General features: G+C 50.6%; 1 protein-coding gene across 13 annotated transcripts in view; it reads right to left on the reverse strand.

The window, feature by feature from the left end:
* TSPOAP1 (TSPO associated protein 1) overlaps window positions 1-22,274 on the reverse strand; it is a 167,168-nt gene that overhangs the window by 119,170 nt on the left and 25,724 nt on the right. For all 13 annotated transcript variants that reach the window (XM_044993489.1, XM_044993485.1, XM_044993486.1 and 10 more), the window contains exons 3-4: window positions 21,745-21,870; window positions 14,725-14,901 (exon numbers count right to left, since the gene is read on the reverse strand). In XM_044993489.1, the coding sequence (XP_044849424.1) occupies window positions 14,725-14,901; window positions 21,745-21,870 (303 nt within the window). The remainder of the gene's footprint in view (window positions 1-14,724; window positions 14,902-21,744; window positions 21,871-22,274) is intronic.

The raw sequence follows: 22,274 nt of genomic DNA on the forward strand, positions 1-22,274 counted from the left end.
GGAAACTTTTTAAAATTTTGTCCCAAGAGGGCTGGTTTGTTTGTTCATATTTAGAAAATGTTAGAAGCTGGTCAAACCTGGAACTCAGAAAGTATGTTTGGGCCACAGCCGTGGCACTGGCTGGTCATCCTATCCCTACACTCCAGATGCAAAACCTGCAGCTATCACAGCTAAACCAGGGGAAACTAGGGAGACTTTCTCTCACAAAAATTCATGTGAGATTTTTCACCAGTGTGATTCACCTAATATTGCATCCATCAAAGTTTGGGTTTTACATGAAATTTCAGGAGACCCAGAATTGTTTTGACAGGCAAAAAGACCACAAAAGGCCAGATCTGTAAAAAGCTGCACTTGTGGATTTTGGGAGAGTTGCTGAAGGAGGCAATGCCCATTCCTCCAAAAAGCCCATAACCCACTGGATTAAGCAAAAAGCTGGAAGCCAGGAAATCTTGGCTCTGTGCCCACATCTGCCCCTGAAGGGCCCTGGTAACACTCTGCACCTTATAAACATGATTGAATTACAGAGCAGGTAAATATAATTGTCCCCACGTGTGATGGAATGTAAATCCTGTCAGGCACCCGAAGGGTTACGGGAGCCTGGGCATGCTTCTAACCGGGGAAGGGTCTGGTCAGATGAGGAGATGGCTTAAGAAAAAACAGAAAGAGGGTGATGGGATGAGACTTAGGGCTTGGCTACACTGGAGAGTTGCAGCACTGGTGGAGGCTTTACAGCGCTGCAACTTAGTAACTGTCCACACCTGCAAGGCACATCCAGCGCTGCAACTCCCTGGCTGCAGCGCTGGCTGTACACCTGGTCTGCTTGGGGTATAACGAGTGCAGCGCTGGTGATGCAGCGCTGCTCGTCAGGTGTGACCACACACCAGCGCTGTTATTGGCCTCCAGGGTATTAGGAGATATCCCAGAATGCTTTTAACTAAATTACTCTCTTTGTTTTGTTATGATGCCTCTCTTTGTTTTGTTGTGAACTCGGGGCTCCGGGAGCTGCTTATCTGAAAAACAAACACAGCTCCTGTTTGCTGTGATCAATCTGTAACTGACTGTGAACAATCAATTGAGATAACCCACTACCTTGCTGTGAATGAGGCAGGCAGGGGGATGAATGCTGTTTGCTTGAGGAGAGAAACGGGGGGGGGGGCAAGGGGAGAAAGGGAGTCCTTTGGAGCAGCTGCTTATCTGGTCTGCAGGCTATTTGCAGTTAAGAGTGAATGAGGGATCGAGGAAATGTTGAGATTTTGCAAGGCAGGGAGCTGACACACAGTGACGGCTCCAAAAATCCACTCTCTCTCTCTCCCCCGCTCCCTGTCACACTCCACCCCACCCCCCTCTTTTGAAAAGCACGTTGCTGCCACTTGAACACTGGGATAGCTGCCCATAATGCACCACTCCCAACAGCGCTGCAAATGCTGCCACACTGCAGCGCTGGTAGCTGTGAGTGTGGCCACACACCAGTGCTTTCCCTACACAGCTGTAGGAAGACAGCTTTAACTCCCAGCGCTGCACATCTGTAAGTGTAGCCATGCCCTGAGGGAGGGAAATGGTGTGTCTCAGGAAAGCAGTCTGCGAGAAGGCTGAGAAGAGCAGACGGGCTACTCCCAGCTGAGCTGGAAGCCTGACTGGAGGTAGGAACCCTGAGGAGCTGCACCCAGGGGAAGAATGTGCCAGCCCCTGCACAGTGGAGTTGTTGGAGGCTCAGGAGCCTGGGACAAGGGGTGAGGATAGACTATACTAGTCAAGGTGCCCACCCTCTACCCCACGCTTCAGAGCCCGAGCTCCAGCCCAAGCCACAATGTCTACACAACTATTTGTAGTGCACTAGTGGGAGCCCCGCTAACACAGGTGGACCTGACCTCTGAGGCCTGCTCCCAGAAGCAGTCTAGACATACCCTATAGAGAGGGGAACAGCCAGAGGATCTGGTCACTCCCATGGCTGGAGTAGACCAGAAGACAGTGGGGGATCTAGAGGCAGAGGTGTAGCTTCACTGCATCTTGCCACAAGGCAGTGCAGTGGAGCGGGACTTTGCTACACCATGCAAGAGAGGGGGAATGTGGGGCATGACACTACAGAGACTGGCTTGAAGTCGGGATTAGAAGCCACGTCCTCCTGACTTCTGGACCCATGTCGAGTCCACTAGGGCAGTGATTTTTAGCTGGCAGGATGAGCGATGGGTCAGCTGCAGCTTTATGCAAAATCTCTCTCCCCCCCACCCAAACTCTCTAGTGGACAGTTGCTAAGGCCAGCGGCAGTGGGGGATCAGGAAGGAGACGCTCAGTCCTTCTGCCTGGCCCAGCTAGGCTGTTGCTACTGCCATTACACCCCATCCCCGCTGCAGCTGTCTTGCTGCTCTCTACCTACACCACATGCAGCTCCAGGACAGCACTATTGGGAGATGCCATGACACAAGCTTCATGGACCGCATGGCACCCCAATGCTCTCAGTGCTTAGCTATTTCCAGAACATCAACAATTCCCCAGTGCTGCACGCAATGCAGGTGAAGAAGCAAGGAGCTGAAGGAGCAGCTCCACCTCCACCCACAACACTGCCCACCAAGCCCTGCCCAGAGGTCCATCCACCCAGCTCACATAGAATCATAGAAATGTAGCACTGGAAGGGACCTTGATAGGTCAGCTATCCCAGTGTCTTGAACTGAGGCAGGACTAAGCATTATCTAGACTATCCCTGCCTGGTGTTTGTCCAACCTGTTCTTTAAAACCTCCAGAGACGGAGATTCCACAACCTCCCTAGGTAATTTATTCTAGTGCTTAACCACTCTGACAGTTAGGAAGTTTTTCCTAATGTCCAACCTAAACCTCCATTGCTTCAATTTAAGCCCATTTCTTCTTGTCCTGTCCTTGGTGGTTAAGAAGAACAATGTATCACCTTCCTCTTTATAACAATATTTTAGGTACTTGAAGACTGTTATTGTGTTTCCCCCCTCCGGCTTCTCTTCTCCAGACTAAACAAATGCAATTTTTTCAATCTTTCCTTGTAGGTCATGTATTTTAGATCTGTAGTCACTTTTGTTACTCTCCTCTGGACTTTTTCCAATTTGTCCACATCTTTCCCAAAGTGTGGTGCCCAGAACTGGACACAATAATCCAGCTGAGGCCTTATCAGTGCTGAGTACAGAGAGTGGAAGAATTATTTCTTGTGTCTTGCTTACAACAATCCTGATAATACAGCCCAGAATGATTTTTTTTGTTTTTGCAACAATATTACATTGTTGACTGATATTTAGTCCACTATAACCCCAAGATCTTTTTCTATAGTACTTCTTCCATAGGCAGTCATTTCCCATTTTGTATTTGTGCAATTGATTATCCCTTCCTAAATGTAGTACTTCACATTTGTCCTTATTGAATTTAATCCTATTTATTTCAGATCATTTCTCCAGTTTGTCAAGATCATTTTAAATTCTAATCCTATCCTCCAAAGCACTTGCAACCCCTCCCAGTTTGGTTTCGTCCACAAACTTTATATGCCATTATCTAAATCATTAATGAAGATATTGAACAGAACCAGACCCAGGACAGATCCCTGAAAAACCCCACTGGATATGCCCTTCCACTCGATTGTGAACCTTTAATCCTCTGAGTACGGTTTTCCAGCCAGTTGTGCCACCACCTTATTGTAGGTTCATTTAGGCTGTATTTCTCTAGTTTGTTTATGAGAAGGTCATGTGAGACAGTATCAAAAGTCTTACTAAAGTTGAGATATCACAACTACCACTTCCCCCATCCACAAGACTTGTTACCCTGTCAAAGAAGGATATTAGGTTGCTTTGACATGATGTGTTCTTGACAAATCCATTGACTGTTACTTATCACCTTATTTTCTTGTAGGTGCTTACAAATTGATTCTTTGATTATTTGCTCCATTGTCTTTCCAGGTACCAAAGCTGACTGGTTTATAATTCCCTGGGTTGTCCTTATTCCCCTTTTCAAAAATAGGTGCTATATTTACCTTTTTCCAATGATCATTCCTCACACAAATCTAGCCATGCCATCTTGCTGGGACCTCAATCCCACAAGCCTGTGTTATCACAAAGAATGTTGGGTTTGGCTCATGTCAAGAAACTGCAACTTGTTTTTAATTGCAGATGAAGAATGGTGGGGAGCTGCTGACCTAAACCAGGATATCTCAGGGAAATCACTTCACCGCTCAGAGCCCAACCTTGCCACTCTGCAAAATGGGGGCACTGAGAGTGATGTCTGCATCACAGCAGACTCCCAATGTCTCCAGCCATCAGCAGTTAACTCTTATTAGCCCCATTTCACAGATTTGGAACCCAAGGTTCTCTGCAGTAGAAAACATGCACTGGGGTAACCAAATCCATTTAAAATCTATCGAGTTACACTAGTGCAAACCCCTAGTATGGGTGTTATAGATGTGCTTAAACTGTAGTTAACAGACTTGGCTTAATGCAAACAAATGAGATGGTTTTTTGGATTGTAATTGATTGCTTTCCTGGCAGGGACAGGGGAAGATAAGAACAGAGGGGAAAGTTTTCATCTTTAGTTCTTCACTGTGGACTCATCGGAGCAGACACAACCAATATAAATTGCCAAAGCTTTTGGAAGGATGACAATTTTCACCAGCAGAAGGTCTGCACTATTACTCTCTGCCAGATGAGGTCTCTCTCACCCCAGCTATGGAGTGCTTGTTACAACATGGCTGTGGCGTTCATCAGTACTAAATCTGAATCTGCTGCTGTGGGAAAGGAGTTTTCTCTCATAATACTTTGCAAGTCCATGAAATGAACAGAACTAATTCTGTTCCAGATATCATTCACCTGGCTGGAATCTGGTGTGCAGTAAGCTATGTAATGCAGCTGATGAAACTCATACAACCACTGAGTTCATGACAACTACTCTTTGCAGCTTTGGCAGATTGCGATGTTACAGAGGAAGACTGGAGACGTACAAATGTCGCCTTGCATTTCTTCTAATGTGGTGAAATTAGCCCCCAAATCACTTATACACAGCATATTTTTTAATATCTGCCTCTGCAGCATGAGGCATGGGTTGCTTGCTGGTTTAAACTAAATTAAAGGATGGATTGCCTGTCACTTGAAGTGTTTAAAGCAAGACTTGAGGACTTCAGTAACTCAGCCAGAGGTTCTGGGTCTAGTGCCAGAGTGGGTGGGCCTGCAATGTGCAGGTCAAACTAGAGTTGCCACCTTTCTACTTGCACAAAACCGAACATCTTTGCCCTGCCTCCTGCCTGCCCCTTCTCAGAGGCCCCACCCCCAGTCATTCCATCCCTCCTCTCTCTGTTGCTCGCGCTCCGCATCCTCACTCGCTCATTTTCACAGGGCTGGGGCAGGAAGTTGGAGTGCTGGGGGGGCTCTGGGGGGGGCTGAGGGGTTCAGAGTGCGGGAGGGGACTCTGGGCTGGGGCAGGGGGTTGGGGTGCGGGAGAGTGTGAGGGCTCTGGCTGGGGGTGCAGACTGTAGGATGGGGCTGAGGATGAGGGGTTTGGGATGTAGTAGGGGGCTGGGGATGAGGGGTTCAGAGTGCAGGAGGGGGCTCCAGGCAGGGGAGTGGTTTGGGGCATGGGGGGGTGAGGGCTCCAGATAGGGGTGCAGACACTGGGGTGGGGTTGGGGTTGAGGGGTTTGGGGTGTAGGAGGGAACTCCAGGATGGGGTCAGGGGGTTCGGAGGGTGGGAGGAGGATCAGGGCTGGGGCAGGGGGTTGGGGCACAGAAGGAGGTCAGGTGTGCAGGCTCCAGGCAGCTGGAGGAGGGACATGCTGGCCACTTCTGGGATCCATGCAGTGCGGAGGCTAGCAGGAAGCCTGCCAGCTCTGCTGCACGGTGCTGCCAACCGGACAGCCAAGGGCCCGGTCAGCGGTGCTGAACGGAGCCACCAGGGTCCCTTTTTGACTGGGTGTTCAGGTCAAAAACCGTACACCTGGTCACCCTAGGTCAAACTAGATGCTCATAATGGTCCTTTCTGGCCTTTAAAGTCTATGAGTCTATGAGATAGAAGAATTAATAACAAAATATTAATTTATTAAAACATGGAAGTGTCCTATTGGGTCAGATCAGTGGTCCGGCTAACCCAATAGCCTATTAGAAAGCAGCTGCTACTAGATGATCCAGAGGATGGGGCAAGAAACCCATAAACTGGGAAGTATGGAATAACTTGCCCATAGGGTGCCTGCTGTTACTATGTAACAACAGCGTAATATTCTTAGAATCTCTGTCCCTTTCTTGCTTCTACCTAATACCTAAAGGTGTAATTTCCAGCTCAGACAGACATACCCGAAGAACCAGAGGGTTAGAAGGGACAATAAGGTTCGTCTAGTCTAACCCCCTGCCAAGATGCAGGATTTGTTGTGTCTAAACCATCCAAGACAACAGGGCTGGCTCTAGGTTTTTTGCCGCCCCAAGCAAAAAAAATGTTGGCTGCCCCCCGCACTCCCCTGCTGCCCCAGCCCTGGGCTCTCCTCCCCCACCAGCACCCCTTGCTGCCCCAGCTCTGGGCTCCCCCTTTCCCCGCAACCATTGCCCCCCCCACACACACCTCCTGTCGCCCCAGCCCTGGGCTCTCCCTCACCCCACCTGCACCCTCCTTCCGCTGCAGCCCTGGGTCACTGGTAACTCGCTCCCAGGGCGGGTCATTCAGCAGGAATTTTGGATGTGCACAAAACACAGACAGGATTGGTTCCCATATGGTTACAGAGCTGCAGTAAAGTGGGACAATTTTCAGCTTTTGGCTAGCCTTTGCAATATCACTGTCTTCCTTTTAAACAATTTCACTGTCTTCCTTTTAAACAAACAAACAAAAGGCAATGGCTGTTGAAAATAGCAATTCCAGTCCTAATAACCACTGGGAAGCATTTCTTGCTCAATTTTATCCTACTTTTTCTACAGCAAGTTACAGTGGATCAGTATATTTGATTTGGGGGAAATGAAGTAACAACTGCCCAAACTGAGCTTGAGCACTCCTGAATTTTGAGGTCTTCAAATCTGGAAGGCAGGTGCTGGGGGGGGGCGCTGTGGCTCCGCGGGGGAGCATGGCAGCATGTATGCAGCAGCGTGTCTGGCGCTGCACGGAGCCAGACACGCAGGTCTGAGTGGCACGGTAAGGGGGCTGGGGGGTTGGAGAAGGGGAAGGAGGTTCCGGGGGGGTAGTCAAGGGACAGGGAGCAGGGGGGTTGGATGGGGCAGAGGTTCGGGGGGCAGTCGGGGCAGGGAGAAGTGGGGTTAGATGGGTCAGGGGTGCGGGGGAGCAGTCAGGGGACAGGCAGCGGTTGGATAGGCATGGGAGTCCCAGGGGTGTGTAGGGGACAGGTAGGGGGGTCCTGGGGAGGAAGTTGGGGGGGTCTCAGGAGGGGGCAGTTGGGGACAAGGAGAAGGGAGGCTTAGATAGGGGGTGGGGTCCCAAGGGGCAGTTAGGGGCAGGGGTCCCGGGAAGGGGCAATCAGGGGACAAGGACCAGGGGTGCTTACATAGGGGGTGGGATCCTGGGGGGCAGTTAGGGGCAGGGGTCCTGGGAGGGGGTGATCAGGGAGCGGGGGGGGAGTTGGATGGGTTGGGGTTTCTGTGGGGGGCAGTCGGAAGGAGTGGATGGTGGCAGGGTGGGGCTTCCCTCCCTCCCCATGAAGTGTCTTATTTTTTGAATGTTAAAATATGTCTCCCTGCCATCCACAGTGCAGCTCTACGCTCACAGAAAGCTGCAGCATGAGGTTTCAGCTACCTCACTCCCTCCCCCTTCCTTTCCAATTGGTAGTGGCCAAGGGAATGCTGGGAAATGTAGTTCTTTCCCTGCTCCAGGGCTGGCTCTATAGGCAGGGAGCTAACCAAGGAACTACAGCTCCCAGAGCCCCCTGTTGGTTCTCAGCTCCCATGTTGGATCCCTGCCGCCCCTGCAAATGGGCTACCCCAAGCATGTGCTTGCTTTGCTGGTGCCTAGAGCCGCCCCTGCAAGACAGCCTCCTTTTGAAATCCTCCAGTGAAGGAGCTTCGACGACCTCCCTGGTGCAATCTGTTCCATTATCCTAGTGCTCTTACAGCTAGCAAGTTTTTTCTGAGATTTAATCTAAATCTGCTCTGCTGTAGTTTGAATCCATTGCCTCTTGTCCTGCCTCTGTGGCAAGAGAGAACAGCTTTTTTCCATCTTTTATATGGCAGCTTTTCAAGTATTTAAAGAGTACTATCATGTCCGCCCTTGATCTCCTCTTTTCCAAACTAAACATACCCAGTTCCTTCAACCTTTGCTCATATGCCTTGTGTTCCCTCCCTTTGATCATCTTTGTCGCTTACCTCTGCATCCTGTCCAGTTTCTCCACATCTTTTCTATACATTGGTGACCAAAATTGGACAAAGTACTCCAACTGAGGCCTAACCAGCCGAGTAAAGTGGTACCATCACCTCCCGTGACTTGCATGCTGTGCTTCTGCTAATGCACCCTAAAATTGCATTTGCTTTTTTTGCAGGAGCATCACATTGCTGACTCATGTTGAGGCTATGATCCACCACAAGTCCCAGTTCCTTCTCAGCAGTGCTGCTGCCAAGCAAGTTAGCCCCCATTCTGTATTTGTGCGTTTGGCTTTTCTTCCCTAAGTGTAGCACCTTACATTGTCTTTGCTGATTTTCATTTTGTTGTCTATAGCCCAGTTCTCCAATTTATCACTATCCCTCTGAATTTTAGCTCTTTCCTCCAAAGTGTCATCTGCAGGGGCGGCTCTAGGGATTTTGCTGCCCCAAGCACGGCAGGCAGGCTGCCTCCGGCAGTTTGCCTGCGGAGGGTCCGCTGTTCCCGCGGCTTTGGGGGACCTCCTGCAGGCAAGCCGCCGGAGGCAGCCTGCCTGCCGCCCTCGCGGCGCCGGCAGAGCGCCCCCCGTGGCTTGCCGCCCCAAGCATGCGCTTGGCGTGCTGGGGCCTGGAGCCGTCCCTCGTCCTCTGCAAACTTGATCAGTGTGCTCTCTATTGCTACATCTAGGTTATTAATAAAGATGTTAAACAACACCGGACCCAGAACAGATCCCTGTGGAACCCCCCTTGAGACATCATTCCATTCATAATGACTCTTTGTTTGAGGCTGCTTAACCAATTACATATCCACTTACTGGTACACCTCTACCCCGATATAACACAAATTCGGATATAACACGGTAAAGCAGCGCTCCGGGGGGCGGGGCTGTGCACTCCGGCAGATCAAAGCAAGTTCGATATAACGTGGTTTCACCTATAACGCAGTAAGATTTTTTGGGTCCTGAGGTCAGCATTATGTCGGGGTAGAGGTGTAGTTCTGCTAAACTCGTATTTCTTCAGCTTATTTATCAGAATGTCATATGGGACTACGTCAAAGCCTTATCCACCAAACCAGTTACCCTGTCAAAGAAGGAAATCAAGCTGCTTTGACATTATTTGTTCTTCTATAGTTCTCTGGCTCCTCCTTTTCCCCCTTTTTAAAGATGGGCACCACATTCGCCCTTCTCCAGGCTTCTGAGTCCTCTCCTGTCATCCATGAGTTTGCAAATATTATTGCCTGTGGCTCCAAGAGTCCTTCAATACTCTTGGGTCAATAGCATCTGGCCCTGCTGATTAATTCATTCAAACTGATCAGAAGATCTCTGACATGTTCTTTAATCATCTGATATATGTCCCTTCCCCTTTATTGTCTATGGTAACTTCACTAGTCATCCAGTCATGTTATTTTTTTGAGAAAACTGAAGCGAAGTAGGCATTGAGCAGCACTGCCTTCCTATCATCTTCCATTATCAGCTCACCTTCTCCATTGAGCAGCAGACCCACACCCATGAGCACCTTACATTTGTCTTTGTTGAATTTCATGTTTTTGTCTATAGTCCAGTTCTCCCGTGTTAGCATTGATCAAGCTAGCATGATAAAAACTGAAGGATAGCCACGGCAATACATGCAGCAGCAGGGCTTAGCCATCCCGGGTACATACGTTTGGTCTCAGATGGGCTCATACAGGGGGCAGCTATCCACTCCCACAGCCTGTGCCACTGTGGCTACCCTTCTGCTTTTAGTTCCATCAGAGCTAGCATGGGTTTGTCTCCTCAATCTGGAAATTACACTTTCCAGTTCCAGCACAGACACACCTTTAGAGTTTAGCAATGTGTGTGAGTAGTCCAAATTATTCCTTCCAATGTACATTACCTTGCACTTATCTACGTAGACTTTAAACTGCCAAAGTGTTGTCCATTCACCTTGCTTTGTTGGGTTCTTCTGCAGCTCCTCTCATCCTGCGAGCTCTGTGTTTATGTTGCCTGACACGCCCCATTATGAAAATTCTTCTGCCAGTTCTTTGAAAAGTCTAGTGTCTCTGTGGTTACAGAATGAACTTGACATTTGCCAAGTGGGGAGTCCTGAGCTAAGGGAGTTGCCTATGGCTGGCACCAGGGAAATTCATTCAGATTATTTTTTTAAGGCCAGAAAGGACTATTACATCATCTAGTCTGACCTCCTGTTTAATGTGGCCAGAGAATGTTACCCAGTGATTCCTGCATCAAGCCCATCACTTCTGGTCTAGAGCAGAGCTGTGAAAGAGAGCTAATTTTGATCTAAAGACCTCAAATGACAGAAAACCCACCATTTTCCTTAGTAAGTTGTTGCAATGGCTAACTCACCTCCAGGGGCGGCTCTAGGCACCAGCAAAGCAAGCACATGCTTGGGGCAGCCCATTTGCAGGGGTGGCAGGGATCCAGCATGGGAGCTGAGAACCAACAGGGGGCTCTGGGAGCTGTAGTTCCTTGGTGAGCTCCCTGCCTATAGAGCCAGCCCTGGAGCTGGGAAAGAACTACATTTCCCAGCATTCCCTTGGCCACTACCAACTGGAAAGGAAGGAGGGGGACCTCATGCGGCAGCGTGCTGTGAGTGCTGTGGATGGCAGGGAGACCAGATTTGAACATTCAAAAAACAGGACACTCCAGGGGGAGGGACGCCCCACCCTGCCACCATCCACTCCCTCTGACTGCCCCCCCCGAGAAACCCCAGCCCATCCAACTCCCCCCCCCCCCGCTCCCTGATCACCCCCTCCCAGAACCTCTGCCCCTAACATCCCCCCAGGATCCCACCCCCTACCTGTCCCCTGACACATCCCTGGGACTCCCATGCCTATCCAACCGCTGCCTGTCCCCTGACTGCTCCCCCGCATCCCTGACCCATCTAACTCCCCCTCCCTGCCGCTGACTGCCCCCCCGAACCTCTGCCCCATCCAACCCCCCCTGCTCCCTGTCCCTTGACTGCCCCCCTGGAACCTCCTACCCCTTCTCCAGCCCCCCAGCCCCCTTACCGTGCCACTCAGACCCGAGTGTCTGGCTCCGTGCAGCACCAGACACGCTGCTGCATACATGCTGCCGTGCTCCCCCACGGAGCCCACAGCCCTCCCCTCTCCCCCGCACACCCAGCACCTGCCTTCCAGATTTGAACACCTCAAAATTCAGGAGTGGTCAAGCTCAGTTTGGGGAGCTGTTACTTCATTTCCCCCAAATCAAATATACTGATCCACTGTAACTTGCTGTAGAAAAAGTAGGATAAAATTGAGCAAGAAATGCTTCCCAGTGGTTATCAGGTCTGGAATTGCTATTTTCAACAGCCATTGCCTTTTGTTTGTTTGTTTGTTTGTTTGTTTGTTTGTTTGTTTGTTTAAAAGGAAGACAGTGATATTGCATTGGCAAATTCCCCATAGAAAGAAAGAGTGGAACAAAAGAATAATAAAGGCACCTCAACTTTTCCTCATTTATGGAGGACAGTCTTATAATATGCAAGGTCTTGTAATATGCATCCAGATATTCTCCAATCACACAAGCTGAAAATTGTTCCACTTTACTGTAGCTCTGTAACCATATGGGAACCAATCCTGTCAGTGTTTTGTGCACATCCAAAATTCCTGCTGAATGACCCGCCCTGGGAGCAAGTTACCAGTGACCCAGGGCTGCAGCGGAAGGAGGGTGCAGGTGGGGTGAGGGAGAGCCCAGGGCTGGGGCGGCAGGAGGTGTGGGGGGGCACTGGTGGGGGAGAAGCGGGGAGCCCAGGGCTGGGGCAACAGGAGGGTGCGGGGGGGAGCCCAGGGCTGGGACGGGGGGGCAGCCAAAATTTTTGTTGCTTGGGGCGGCAAAAACCTAGAGCCGTCCCTGCTCACCTCACTGTTAAACATTTGCAACATATTTCCAGTCTGAATTGATCTAGCTTCAACTTCCAGCTGTTCAGTCTTGTTCTGCCTTTTTCTGCCTGGCTAAATTCCTTGTAGATAAGTGCAAGGTAACATGCACTGGAAGGAATAATTTGAATTACTCATCCCCTTCGCTGGGTTCTAACTCACGGCTAAGCACTCAGGAAGGAAAGGCAGGGTATCATTCTGGCCAGCTCAACCTTAATTCTAACTTTTGAGTGCTTGACTTTGCAACCCTAATTATGGTCCTTTGATACAGTTTTTAAAAATCATGACTATATGATAGAACCCTGGCCCTATCAGGGCTTAATCCTGAGAGGTGCTCAGCTCGCCGGCCCTGTTCCAACAAAGCACTGCAGCATGTGCTTAGCTTTCAGCAGTGGGCAGCACAGCTGAAGCCTCCCAGAGGAAGTTCAGTCCAGAGACTAGAGCAGTAGCCTGGGACTTGAGTCAATTCCCTGCTCTGCCCCAGACAAGACACCTAGGGCTAGATTCACAAAGATACTGAGGTGCCTCAACACCAGAATTACGTGTCTCCATCTGGGTTTAGGCCTCTAGATCCCAATTTTAGGCTTCATTGTGACTCTCAAAACTCCCACTGAAACCTTGTAGGCACCTAAATTCACATGACACCTACATTGTCAGGGTAAAAGTTCCCTCGGCACCTACTGCCTTTGGACACGTGCTGCTGCCTCCCTCTAGGTGTCTCTCTCCACCACCACCCCAAACCCCAAGATGATCCATGAACATGGGAAGACAGGTGTTCCTCTGCCTAGCTCGTATGCAGTAGGCACACTCAGAGGCACCCTTTTGGATACGATGCCATTCAAAGAGGGAGGAGATGGCAATGCCCACCTTATAACTCCCAGTCCAGGGGTCAGAGCACTGGCCTGGGATGTGGGAGACCCAGGTTCACTTCCCCTCTCTGTCAGATGGGGAGAAAGGATTTGAACAGGTGCATGGTGACTCCTCTGGCTGTATGGAGTTGGGCACCTACCTAACTCATTCACACAAGAAACACCTTAGATGCCTGAGTAGTTTCTGCCTGTGAATCACTAGCAAAGATAGGTGCCTCCCTGCAACCTGGATTTAAACATCTACTGTATCTGGGATGGGCAGGGCTTAGTCACCATCGCCCGCTAGCTAGATTAGGCAGCCCCCCATCCTAGAATGCTGGCTTTTGTGGATCATATTCTCCCACGCCTGTTGCTCCCCATGCATGGTACACGGAACCCAGGTGCCAGACTCAGGCTCTGTTGAGGGCAGTGTGTTCCAGTGATCTCCTAGACACCTAAAAGTGTGGCATTGTGATGATGAGCAGCATGATGCCTAAGTCCCTTTGTGAATCTTGCTCCTAGTCTCTTAGTATGTCAATTCTCTTTCTGTCAAATGAGGAAAATAGCCCTGCCCTGCCTCACAGGGGGGTTGTGAAGATAAATCCATTACCGACAGAGGTGTGAGTAGGGGCCAGAGCAGTAGCTGGGTTACTGTCAAACTTCAGAGACTGCTAGTAAATCTGACAATGCTGGAATATTATCACGTGTAAAGAAGAAGTATTTGCAGTAATTAACTTGTTCTTCTGCTAAAACTGATCCATGAATATTTGGCTCGGGCAAGGAATTCACTCTGGGGCAAGCCGTCCAGAGTACTGAAACACATTCGCTGGCAGCAGCATTTGGTAAAACCACACATTTTAAGTGCTATCAAACAGTTATGCAGAATATTCATGGAAACCAAATTTAGACTCTGCAGCTGTGAGTATGCACGATGGAGACCCACTCTAGGGCTCTCCTCACCCTGTCAGAGAACACAAGCTGAGCTCTGTGTCCAAACAAAACAGCTTGACTTTTGAAAGGAAAATATTTACCACAAGCTCTTCTTTAATTGCAAAATGAGAGGGGGTTCAGAGAAGAGCAACAAGAATGATCAAGGGCCTGGAAAACTCATCTGAGGGGGACTGAACAGACTAGGGCTGTTTGCCTTAGACAGGAGACAAACAAGAGGGGTTGTGATAAAATAGTAAATGGTCTAGAAGTTCTCCCGTCTCATACACAAGAACGGGGGAATATCAATGAAATCTAAAGGTGAGAAATTCAAAACCAGCAACAGGAAATACTTTTTCTCTAGGCATGTAATTAGACCATGTAACTCACTGCCACCAGATGTTGTTGAAGCCAACAATTTAGTGAGATTCAAAGAGAGACTGGACATATATATGGATGCAACATCCCAAATCCTACTAGTTAATACTAACAAACATTTTGGAAGGGAAATAAACCCTCCTGCTTCAAAGCTTAAGCTAGTCTCTAAGTATAAGAGACTTTATGGGGTGCAGGTTATCAAACATCTACCACTGCAGGGTTCTTGCACCTTCCTCTGACACATCTGGGGCTGGCCACTGTCAGAGACAGGAGACTGGGCTAGCTGGACTGTGGGTCTGAGCCAGGCTTGTAATTCCCACGTTCCTCTCTAACAAGCTACACACCAAGAATTATACTGAAGACATTTGAAAAATGAAAACTGTCCGTGCCAATGAGTAAAACCCCAGAAAGACACTCACCTTCCCAGCTGTGAGCTTCGCCTGTAGCTCCTGACACTCATGCTGCAAAGCTTCAATCTGTTTATCTTTTGCTAGGAGGGCACTGGCCTGTTCTGTCAGGTCCTTGGCACGCTGGTGGGCACATGCTTTTTTACACAGCTCCAGGCTGGAGCCCTTCATAGCCACTGGAGCATTTACCTGCAACAAGGAGAGAACAGCAAGGGAGAAACCACACACGTGGTGGTGGTGTTAATAATTGCACAGTTAAGCAGCAGGCACAGAGCAAATAACTGGAGCGGGGTGGGTGGTGGATCACTGACTTTTTTGGTTCACTGGCAGCTTCAAAAAATTGAAAGAAAAAAAATCAGTTGAATCTTCTGAAAAATTTTGGTGAATCAAAAAAGTTGACAAAAATGTGCTTTGGAGCAAAGAAATCGTAGAATATTAGGGTTGGAAGAGACCTCGGGAGGTCATCTAGTCCAATCCCCTGCTCAAAGCAGGACCAACACCAACTGAATCATCCCATCCTCTAAGGAAGGAGATTCCACCACCTCCCTAGGTAACCCATTCCAGTGCTTCACCACCCTCCTAGTGAAATAGTTTTTCCTAATATCCAACCTAGACCTCCCCCACTGCAACTTGAGACCATTGCTCCCTGTTCTGTCAGTTGCCACCACTGAGAACAGCCGAGCTCCATCCTCTTTGGAACCCCCCTTAAGGAGTTGAAGGCTGCTATCAAATCCCCCCTCACTCTTCTCTTCTGCAGACTAAATAACCCCAGTTCCCTCAGCCTCTCCTCGTAAGTCATGTGCCCCAGCCCCCCTAATCACTTTTGTTGCCATCCACTGGACTCTCTCCAATTTGTCCACATCCCTTCTGCTGTGGGGGGCCCAAAACTGGATGCAATACTCCAGATGTGGCCTCACCAGTGCCAAATAGAGGGGAATAATCACTTCCCTCGATCTGCTGGCAACGCTCCTACTAATACAGCCCAATATGTCATTGGCTTTCCTGGCAAGGAGGGCACATTGCTCACTCATATCCAGGCACACTGCTGACTCATATCCAAATGTTCTGTTCCGACTCCAGGCACTTTGAAAAAGAAATGCAAAGGAAATGAAGGGCTTGTTTCACAAAGCAGGTGGTGCCATTATAAGCTTTAGCCCAGGACTCTCACCTGGGATGGGACGAAAGACCCAAGCTCAAGGCTCCCCCTCTGCCTCTTGTTTTGGATGAATTTGAATTGGTTCTCCTACACTGCACCCCGGTGAGCTATGGGTAGTCTGGGCTCAGGTTGTGCTCAAGTAGCACCTGTTCTACTGTGTGCCCACATAGTCAGTCAAAATGACTCTAGGCAGGGGGCTAGACCACTCACAGGGGAGTCCCTGCTCCACAGCAGGCAGCATGGGGAACTGAACCTAGGTCTCCCACAGCCCAGAAGTGCCCTGAGTTAAAGGTGCCTCTTCCTCTGTCAGCTTGTGAGTGGAGGGAGAGGAGATGACTCTGGAGGGACTGAGCTGGAGATGACTGCTGGGCTCCCAGAGACACCAGAGGGGCAGCTGGGCAGAGGGAGATTTGAACCCATCAGCTCTAGATGGAGGTTAATTAGTGTTTCTTGCTAAGAGGCCAAATACCATGGCCCGTAGGAGTGAGCAGCGGAGAGAGAAAAGGGTCTGATGTCCTGTGCATGAGACACAGCAGCTTTGTCTACTCTAGGAAATGCAGCAGGAGTTAATAGCAGGTGTGGCTGGGGTGGTACTGAGCACAGGTCAGCTGTAAGCACAGACAGGACCGGGCGATATCCAGCACCATGCAGAAGCCTGGCTGAACTGTGCGTGCATGGCTGAACCAGTGCTGGGCACTGTCTGGCTCTGACTACACATGCATCCCCCGCCCAGCTGCACCCACCCCCAGAGCCCATTGTCAGCAATGGTGGCATTCCCTAGGGTAGCCTTAATCACTAAGTGCTGGCAAAGCAGCCATCCATCATGGCCAGGCTCCTTTGCTCTTCTCTGGATGCTCAACATCCTTTACACAAGGGGCAGCCTTGGCAAAATCAAAGTTCTCTGCACAACTGCAAAATGAAGGCAGTTCCCAAGGGTCAGGATTTAATAGAAACCTGCCCATGGGTGACGCCCTGCCTGCCCAAACCTGGCTACTTGGGCAGGTGTGAATTTCCTCCTCAGTCAGTGCAAAGGGGATAGATAACTCAGTACAAACTCTTGCTTTCTAATACCTTTCACATATGCAAATCATCCAGCAGCAGGATGTCGGTGCTCAGGGGACCTTGCATCACTAGGCAGGCCCAGCGTGCTGCAGCATATCCGGGCACTGAAGCCACCTCTAGCAACCAAATGCTAACTCCTCAGCACCTCTCCCTTTAAGTATACGCCTGCACAGCAACCGTGCACAGATGCCTCCCACACACTCCCTTATTACACAAGGCTGGTGTGTTGTAACTAGACCAGCTAGAAATCAAGTTGTCCATTATACATTTTGTTTCTCTGAGGCTAGCAGCTCAGAGTGTTCATGTTTCAACACTCCGAAATCAGGTGTGTGTGTTCCCGGTGCTCATTGAAACCCATTGAGCCTTTCCTGTTCTGGAGACATACAGAAGATTTTTGATGCCGTTTTAGGAGGAAAAGGGGGACTTTTATTGGTCCATGTTATTTCTACATCTCCGATTCCCCACTTTATCCACAGTGACAGGCAACAGTGCCCATGAGATGCTGTTGATTTCTTTGCCCAGTCCCTGAAAGGTGCTTGGTGCTGCACAGAGAACTTGCAAAGAAAGCTCCCATGGGAGAGCTTACAATGGACATTTCAGAAGGGGCACAACCCCACAGCAGGGAGGGCTTCAGCAACCCCAGTCACTCCACTGTACCTGCATCTCAGAGTGGTTCAACGAGGGGTTTTCAACTATATAAATAGCAATGATCAGGCTCACTTCTCATGGGGACTGCAGAAGGAGAGCTGGCACCAAGCCCAGTAGCACCCAATTCCGGTCTCCAGACAGTGCCTGTTCTGCCTTCTCCTGTCGACATTGCTGCCACCTCTTTCAGAGCTGGATTAACTATGCCAACAGGAGAGCTCTGATAACAGTTTTCAAGTACATAAAAGGTTGTTACAAGGAGGAGGGAGAAAAATTGTTCTCCTTAACGTCTGAGGATAGGACAAGAAGCAATGGGCTTGAATTGCAGCAAGGGCGGTTTAGGTTGGACATTAGGAAAAACTTTCTAACTGTCAGAGTGGTTAAACACTGGAATAAATTGCCCAGGGAGGTTGTGGAATCTCCATCATTGAAGGTTTTTAAGAGCAGGTTGGACAAACACCTGTCAGAGATGGTCTAGAATAGATAATACTTAGTCCTGTCTTGAGTGCAAGGGACTGGACTAGATGCCCTCTCGAGGTCCCTTCCAGTCCTACGATTCTATGATTCTCCCCCCAAACCATGCCAAGGCTTCTTGAGTACTCAGGACACTGACACAAGGGGAAATAACCATCTGCCAGTTGCCTTCTGCAAATGGCTGAAGGTGCCCTGACTGAGCAGGTGGGTCTGTAAGCAGCCCTCTATCAAGGCTGTTCTCCTCCTGCCTTTCGATATGAGTGCAAGTCTACACTTAAAAAGCTGCATCAGCACTGCTGCGGCTGTACCACTGCAGCACTTACGTGCAGACGATCCCATGCCAATGGGAGAGCTCTCCTGTCGGTGTAGTTAATCCACCCCCACAAGAGGTGGTTGCTATGTTGACAAGAGAAGCTCTCCCGCTGGTGTAGTGCTGTCTACATGGGGCAGCGTAGCTGTGTTCCTCAGGGATGTGGATTTTTTACACCCCTGAGAGATGTAGTTATACTGCTTTAAGCCTGTACTGTAGACATGGCCTCAGGGTATGTCTACACTTAAAATATTACAGCTGCACCACTGCAGCACTTCCCTGTAGACACTACATAGGCGAGCAGGAGGAGTTTTCCCCTCAGCGTTGGTACCCACCTCCCCAAGAGGCAGTAGCTAGGTCAGCAGGAGAATTCCAGTGCTGTCTACACCAGGCATTAGGGCCGGAGAGCTAAGGCTCCCCGGGGTGGATTTCTCCCATAGCTGTACCAATGTAAGTGCCTAGTGTAGCCCAGGCTCAGACTCTTCCTCCTAATGAGAAGCTATGACCTGGCAGGGATCTCAGTAGTTTTGCTTAGGGGCAGGGTTAGCACCGAGCTTGCATATGATGCCATTTCCCAGGGGAGACACGGGGGCCCTGAGTGGGAGCAGTGACCTGCCTCGGCCCACACAGCACATCATCTGAATTCGGACTTGGTGCTCCTTCTCCCAGGCTTCTGCCTGCACCTCTGCCTCTGAAAGGCCCTGGCCAGGAGAGAGGGGAAGGGAAGCCCGGTTCTGAGTGGTGGAGAAGCTTGCACATGGGTCCTGCCTGGCAAGTGGGCAGAGCTGCAGCGCAGGTTCTCAGCAAAGGACTTTGAGTCACTAAGCTCACCGCAGCTTATACCGAGAAAGGCTTTTCCCCCGACCCCGCCTGCCCCAGGCCTCACCTGGCTGGCAGAGGCCTAGCACACTGTGAGCAGCTGGGCCCATTCGGCTAGGCCATGGAGGAAGCACACCGCTTGCCTTGGACTGCTCAGCAGAGAAGCCACTACCCCCACTTGTGTGTGCATGTTCCAGGAAGTACATTCAACCTGGAGCAGACACCTAATGCCCACACACCAAACCAATGGCTACCCCACCCACTGGTCAGCACTGTCATCACGTCCTCTCCCATCACCTTGCATGGGACATCTCTTCCCATTCCCGTTCCTACAGCCCCTCACTCTCCCCAGCTCCCGGTTCCCTGGCACACTGCAGACATGCTGCTTGGCCAGGGGAAGACTCTAGCCCCTGGTGCCTGGTCCTTCTCCGCCATTCAGGATCCAGCCTCTCTCTCCTCCGGCCCCAGGCAGGCTCCAGGCCCTGCCCCCATGCACAGGCATTATACCTGCCTACCTCAGGCCTGTTGGTCAAAAACTCTAACTTCCTGGCCTCTTCTGGAGCTCCCCTTGCTCTAGCAAGGCCAGGGTGAACCTCTCTGGAGTCCGAGAAAAGCTTTTCCCAGCAAAAGGCCCTGGGCTGGAGAACACCCTGAGGTGGGGGCTGAATGTGCTGGAGCCTGACCATGGTCACCGGCTGGTGCAAACCATACAGGCAGCCTCAGGAAGGGAGGAAGGCATTGCCAGAGCAGGTCATGCTTGCAGCCTAGGTAGCCTGTCTCTAACAGGGGCCAGCCACAGCTGCTTCAGCAGAGGTGCAAAAAGCCCTGCTGTGGGTAGTTCTGGACTAACTTGCCCATGGGGAAGTGTAATGGCACAGAGGTCATCCTAGCATGCCCCTTGTGAGCAGGTGAGACCCTTCCTCAGTTTCCCTCACCCAGGGCATAAACAAGTCCAAGCAGGCTTTCCAGTACTAAAGAGCATCCTCTTCAGGGGGTCTTGTTCACTTAACAGGAAAGAGCAACACAAAAGCTTCAATCAGAAGCTTTCTGCCTGTTTTTCCCCTTTAGCCCCAAAGCCAGCTTCCTGGCCTGGCAGCTTGGTGGGCATTCAGCTAGATCCCCATCTTCCCCTCAACTAAACCAGTCCCTAGCGGCTCCCCTGGAGGCTCCACACCCAGTTCACTCTGCTCTCTAGGGAGACACCACTGGGAAGAGCTTCCAGCCCAGCTCCCCTGAGGAGTCTCCCTCCCCACCTTCCTCTTTTCTGGGCTTCCTGATTGAGCCCCTACAAACCTGTGTGAGGCCCAGGTGCCCCTTACCTAATGAACTGCTGCCCAGCTACTTAGGCAATGAACTAGCCACGGGCAGGGGGGCTGGAACTAGGGGTGCTGGGGTTGCAGCAGCACCCCCTGGCTTGAAGGGGTTCCATCACATACAGGGTTTGCAGCTTGGTTCAGTGGCTCTCAGCACCCCTGCTATACACATTGTTCCAGCGCCCCTGTCCACAGGTGGAGCTGGGTTGGCTCCTTCTCCTTAGCGAGCTTGTCACAGGGAGGTTAGGTGCCTGATCCTCTCCGGGACCTGCCCTCGGGACAATGGGTTTCTTCCTACCCCTGTCAGACAGGCTGGCTGATGCCCTGAAGCAGAAGGGCTGGTCTCGCTCTGATCTCTCTCCTCTCCTCCCACAGCACTGGGGATCTTCTATTACCCACAGAAATGGCCTGTCCATCTTTTTAATCCTCCTAAGCAGGAGGGAACAAATCCCAACTACAGCAGCAGTTGAACCTTCAGAAGGTGAGGGTCCATTTCAAATGATCTCTTCCTAACATTGTATCTGGCGCTTACATAGCCCAGTGCCTGGTGCCCCGCAGTAACAACTGAACAGGCAGGCGGTTCTGACAGTGTATGTGGGAATGAAAGACAATGCCCACAAGCCATGGGACTCTCGCCCACCGGCATCCACCATGACCTCACTTCCCCTCTCATTTCCCATGCTGATACCTACTCCCTCTCCAGCAGCACGTGCTCCCTCTTCCCCGGCACACCGAGGACATGCACACTGCAGACAGCCCACTGACACCAGCCAGCCAGTGGTTACAATTCCCCCCAGTTCCCACGCCCCACTATCCCATGGCCACGCTGCAGTTATCACCAAAGCGATAGGGAAGACACTCGGAGGAACACTCTGGCGGATGCTGGCATGTTAATGGGGATGGGTGTAGAGCCGAGTTACCCGATGCAGCAGGGCAGTTTGAGGGGAGAATCTCGGCCCGAGTGGTGAATTTGCTCTTTCGCTGGGTTCAGTGAGACACAGGCTTTTGTCATTCCTGGAACTGGGTCCGTGGCTCTCGTGGGGGTTCCAAGGAAGCCTACCTGGGACACATGCTGTATCTTCTGTTAGCCAAAGGTACAGGAAAAATAACCTGCCAACTCTGCTCCATTTTGTGTTCTCCTCCAACTACGCAGTCATTGCTAGGAATAACTAGTGGCACTGAAGGCCTGGTGGGAGGGGATGGACAGGCAGTGCCATGCCATATGCTGCTGCTGCAAAAGGTTAAACACTTACTTTGAGGTTTGCTTCCTGCAGTTTTCTTGCTCTTTCCTCCAGGCGCTTTGCGATCAGGGCCAGCTCCGCATTCTTTCTCTTCAAGTGCTTCACCTTCTCCTCAGTCTCGGGAAAGTAGCTCTTCCGCTAAGTAATGAGTGGAATGGTTAACGGCCCTTTTGCTCACCCCCTGCTCACAGCCCTACAGCCCCCCAAACCTCCATCTCCAATCTCACCCTGTCCAGGCAAGGCCTCCATTATAACTACACACTCAGAGAGCAAGAGCTGGCAGAGGGCCCTGGCAGTAGAAGATCCAGTCCATCCTCTGGGGCTAATGGAGGATTCTTCAATTTCGACATTTTCTAGCATTTTGTCTGCTCAAGTTTTACACATCCCAAGTATTGAGGCTTCTACCCCATTTCCCTGAGTCTCTTCCACAGCTTCCTATGCCTCACTGTCAGTGTGTTTGTCCTGATATTCATCCTAAATATTGCCCCTTTCTTAATTTCATCCCGCTGACTTCCAGTTAAGCCCTCACATGACACCCTAGA

This window comes from Mauremys mutica, chromosome 19 (genome assembly GCF_020497125.1).
Source record: "Mauremys mutica isolate MM-2020 ecotype Southern chromosome 19, ASM2049712v1, whole genome shotgun sequence".
Classification (NCBI taxonomy): Eukaryota; Metazoa; Chordata; order Testudines; family Geoemydidae; genus Mauremys; species Mauremys mutica.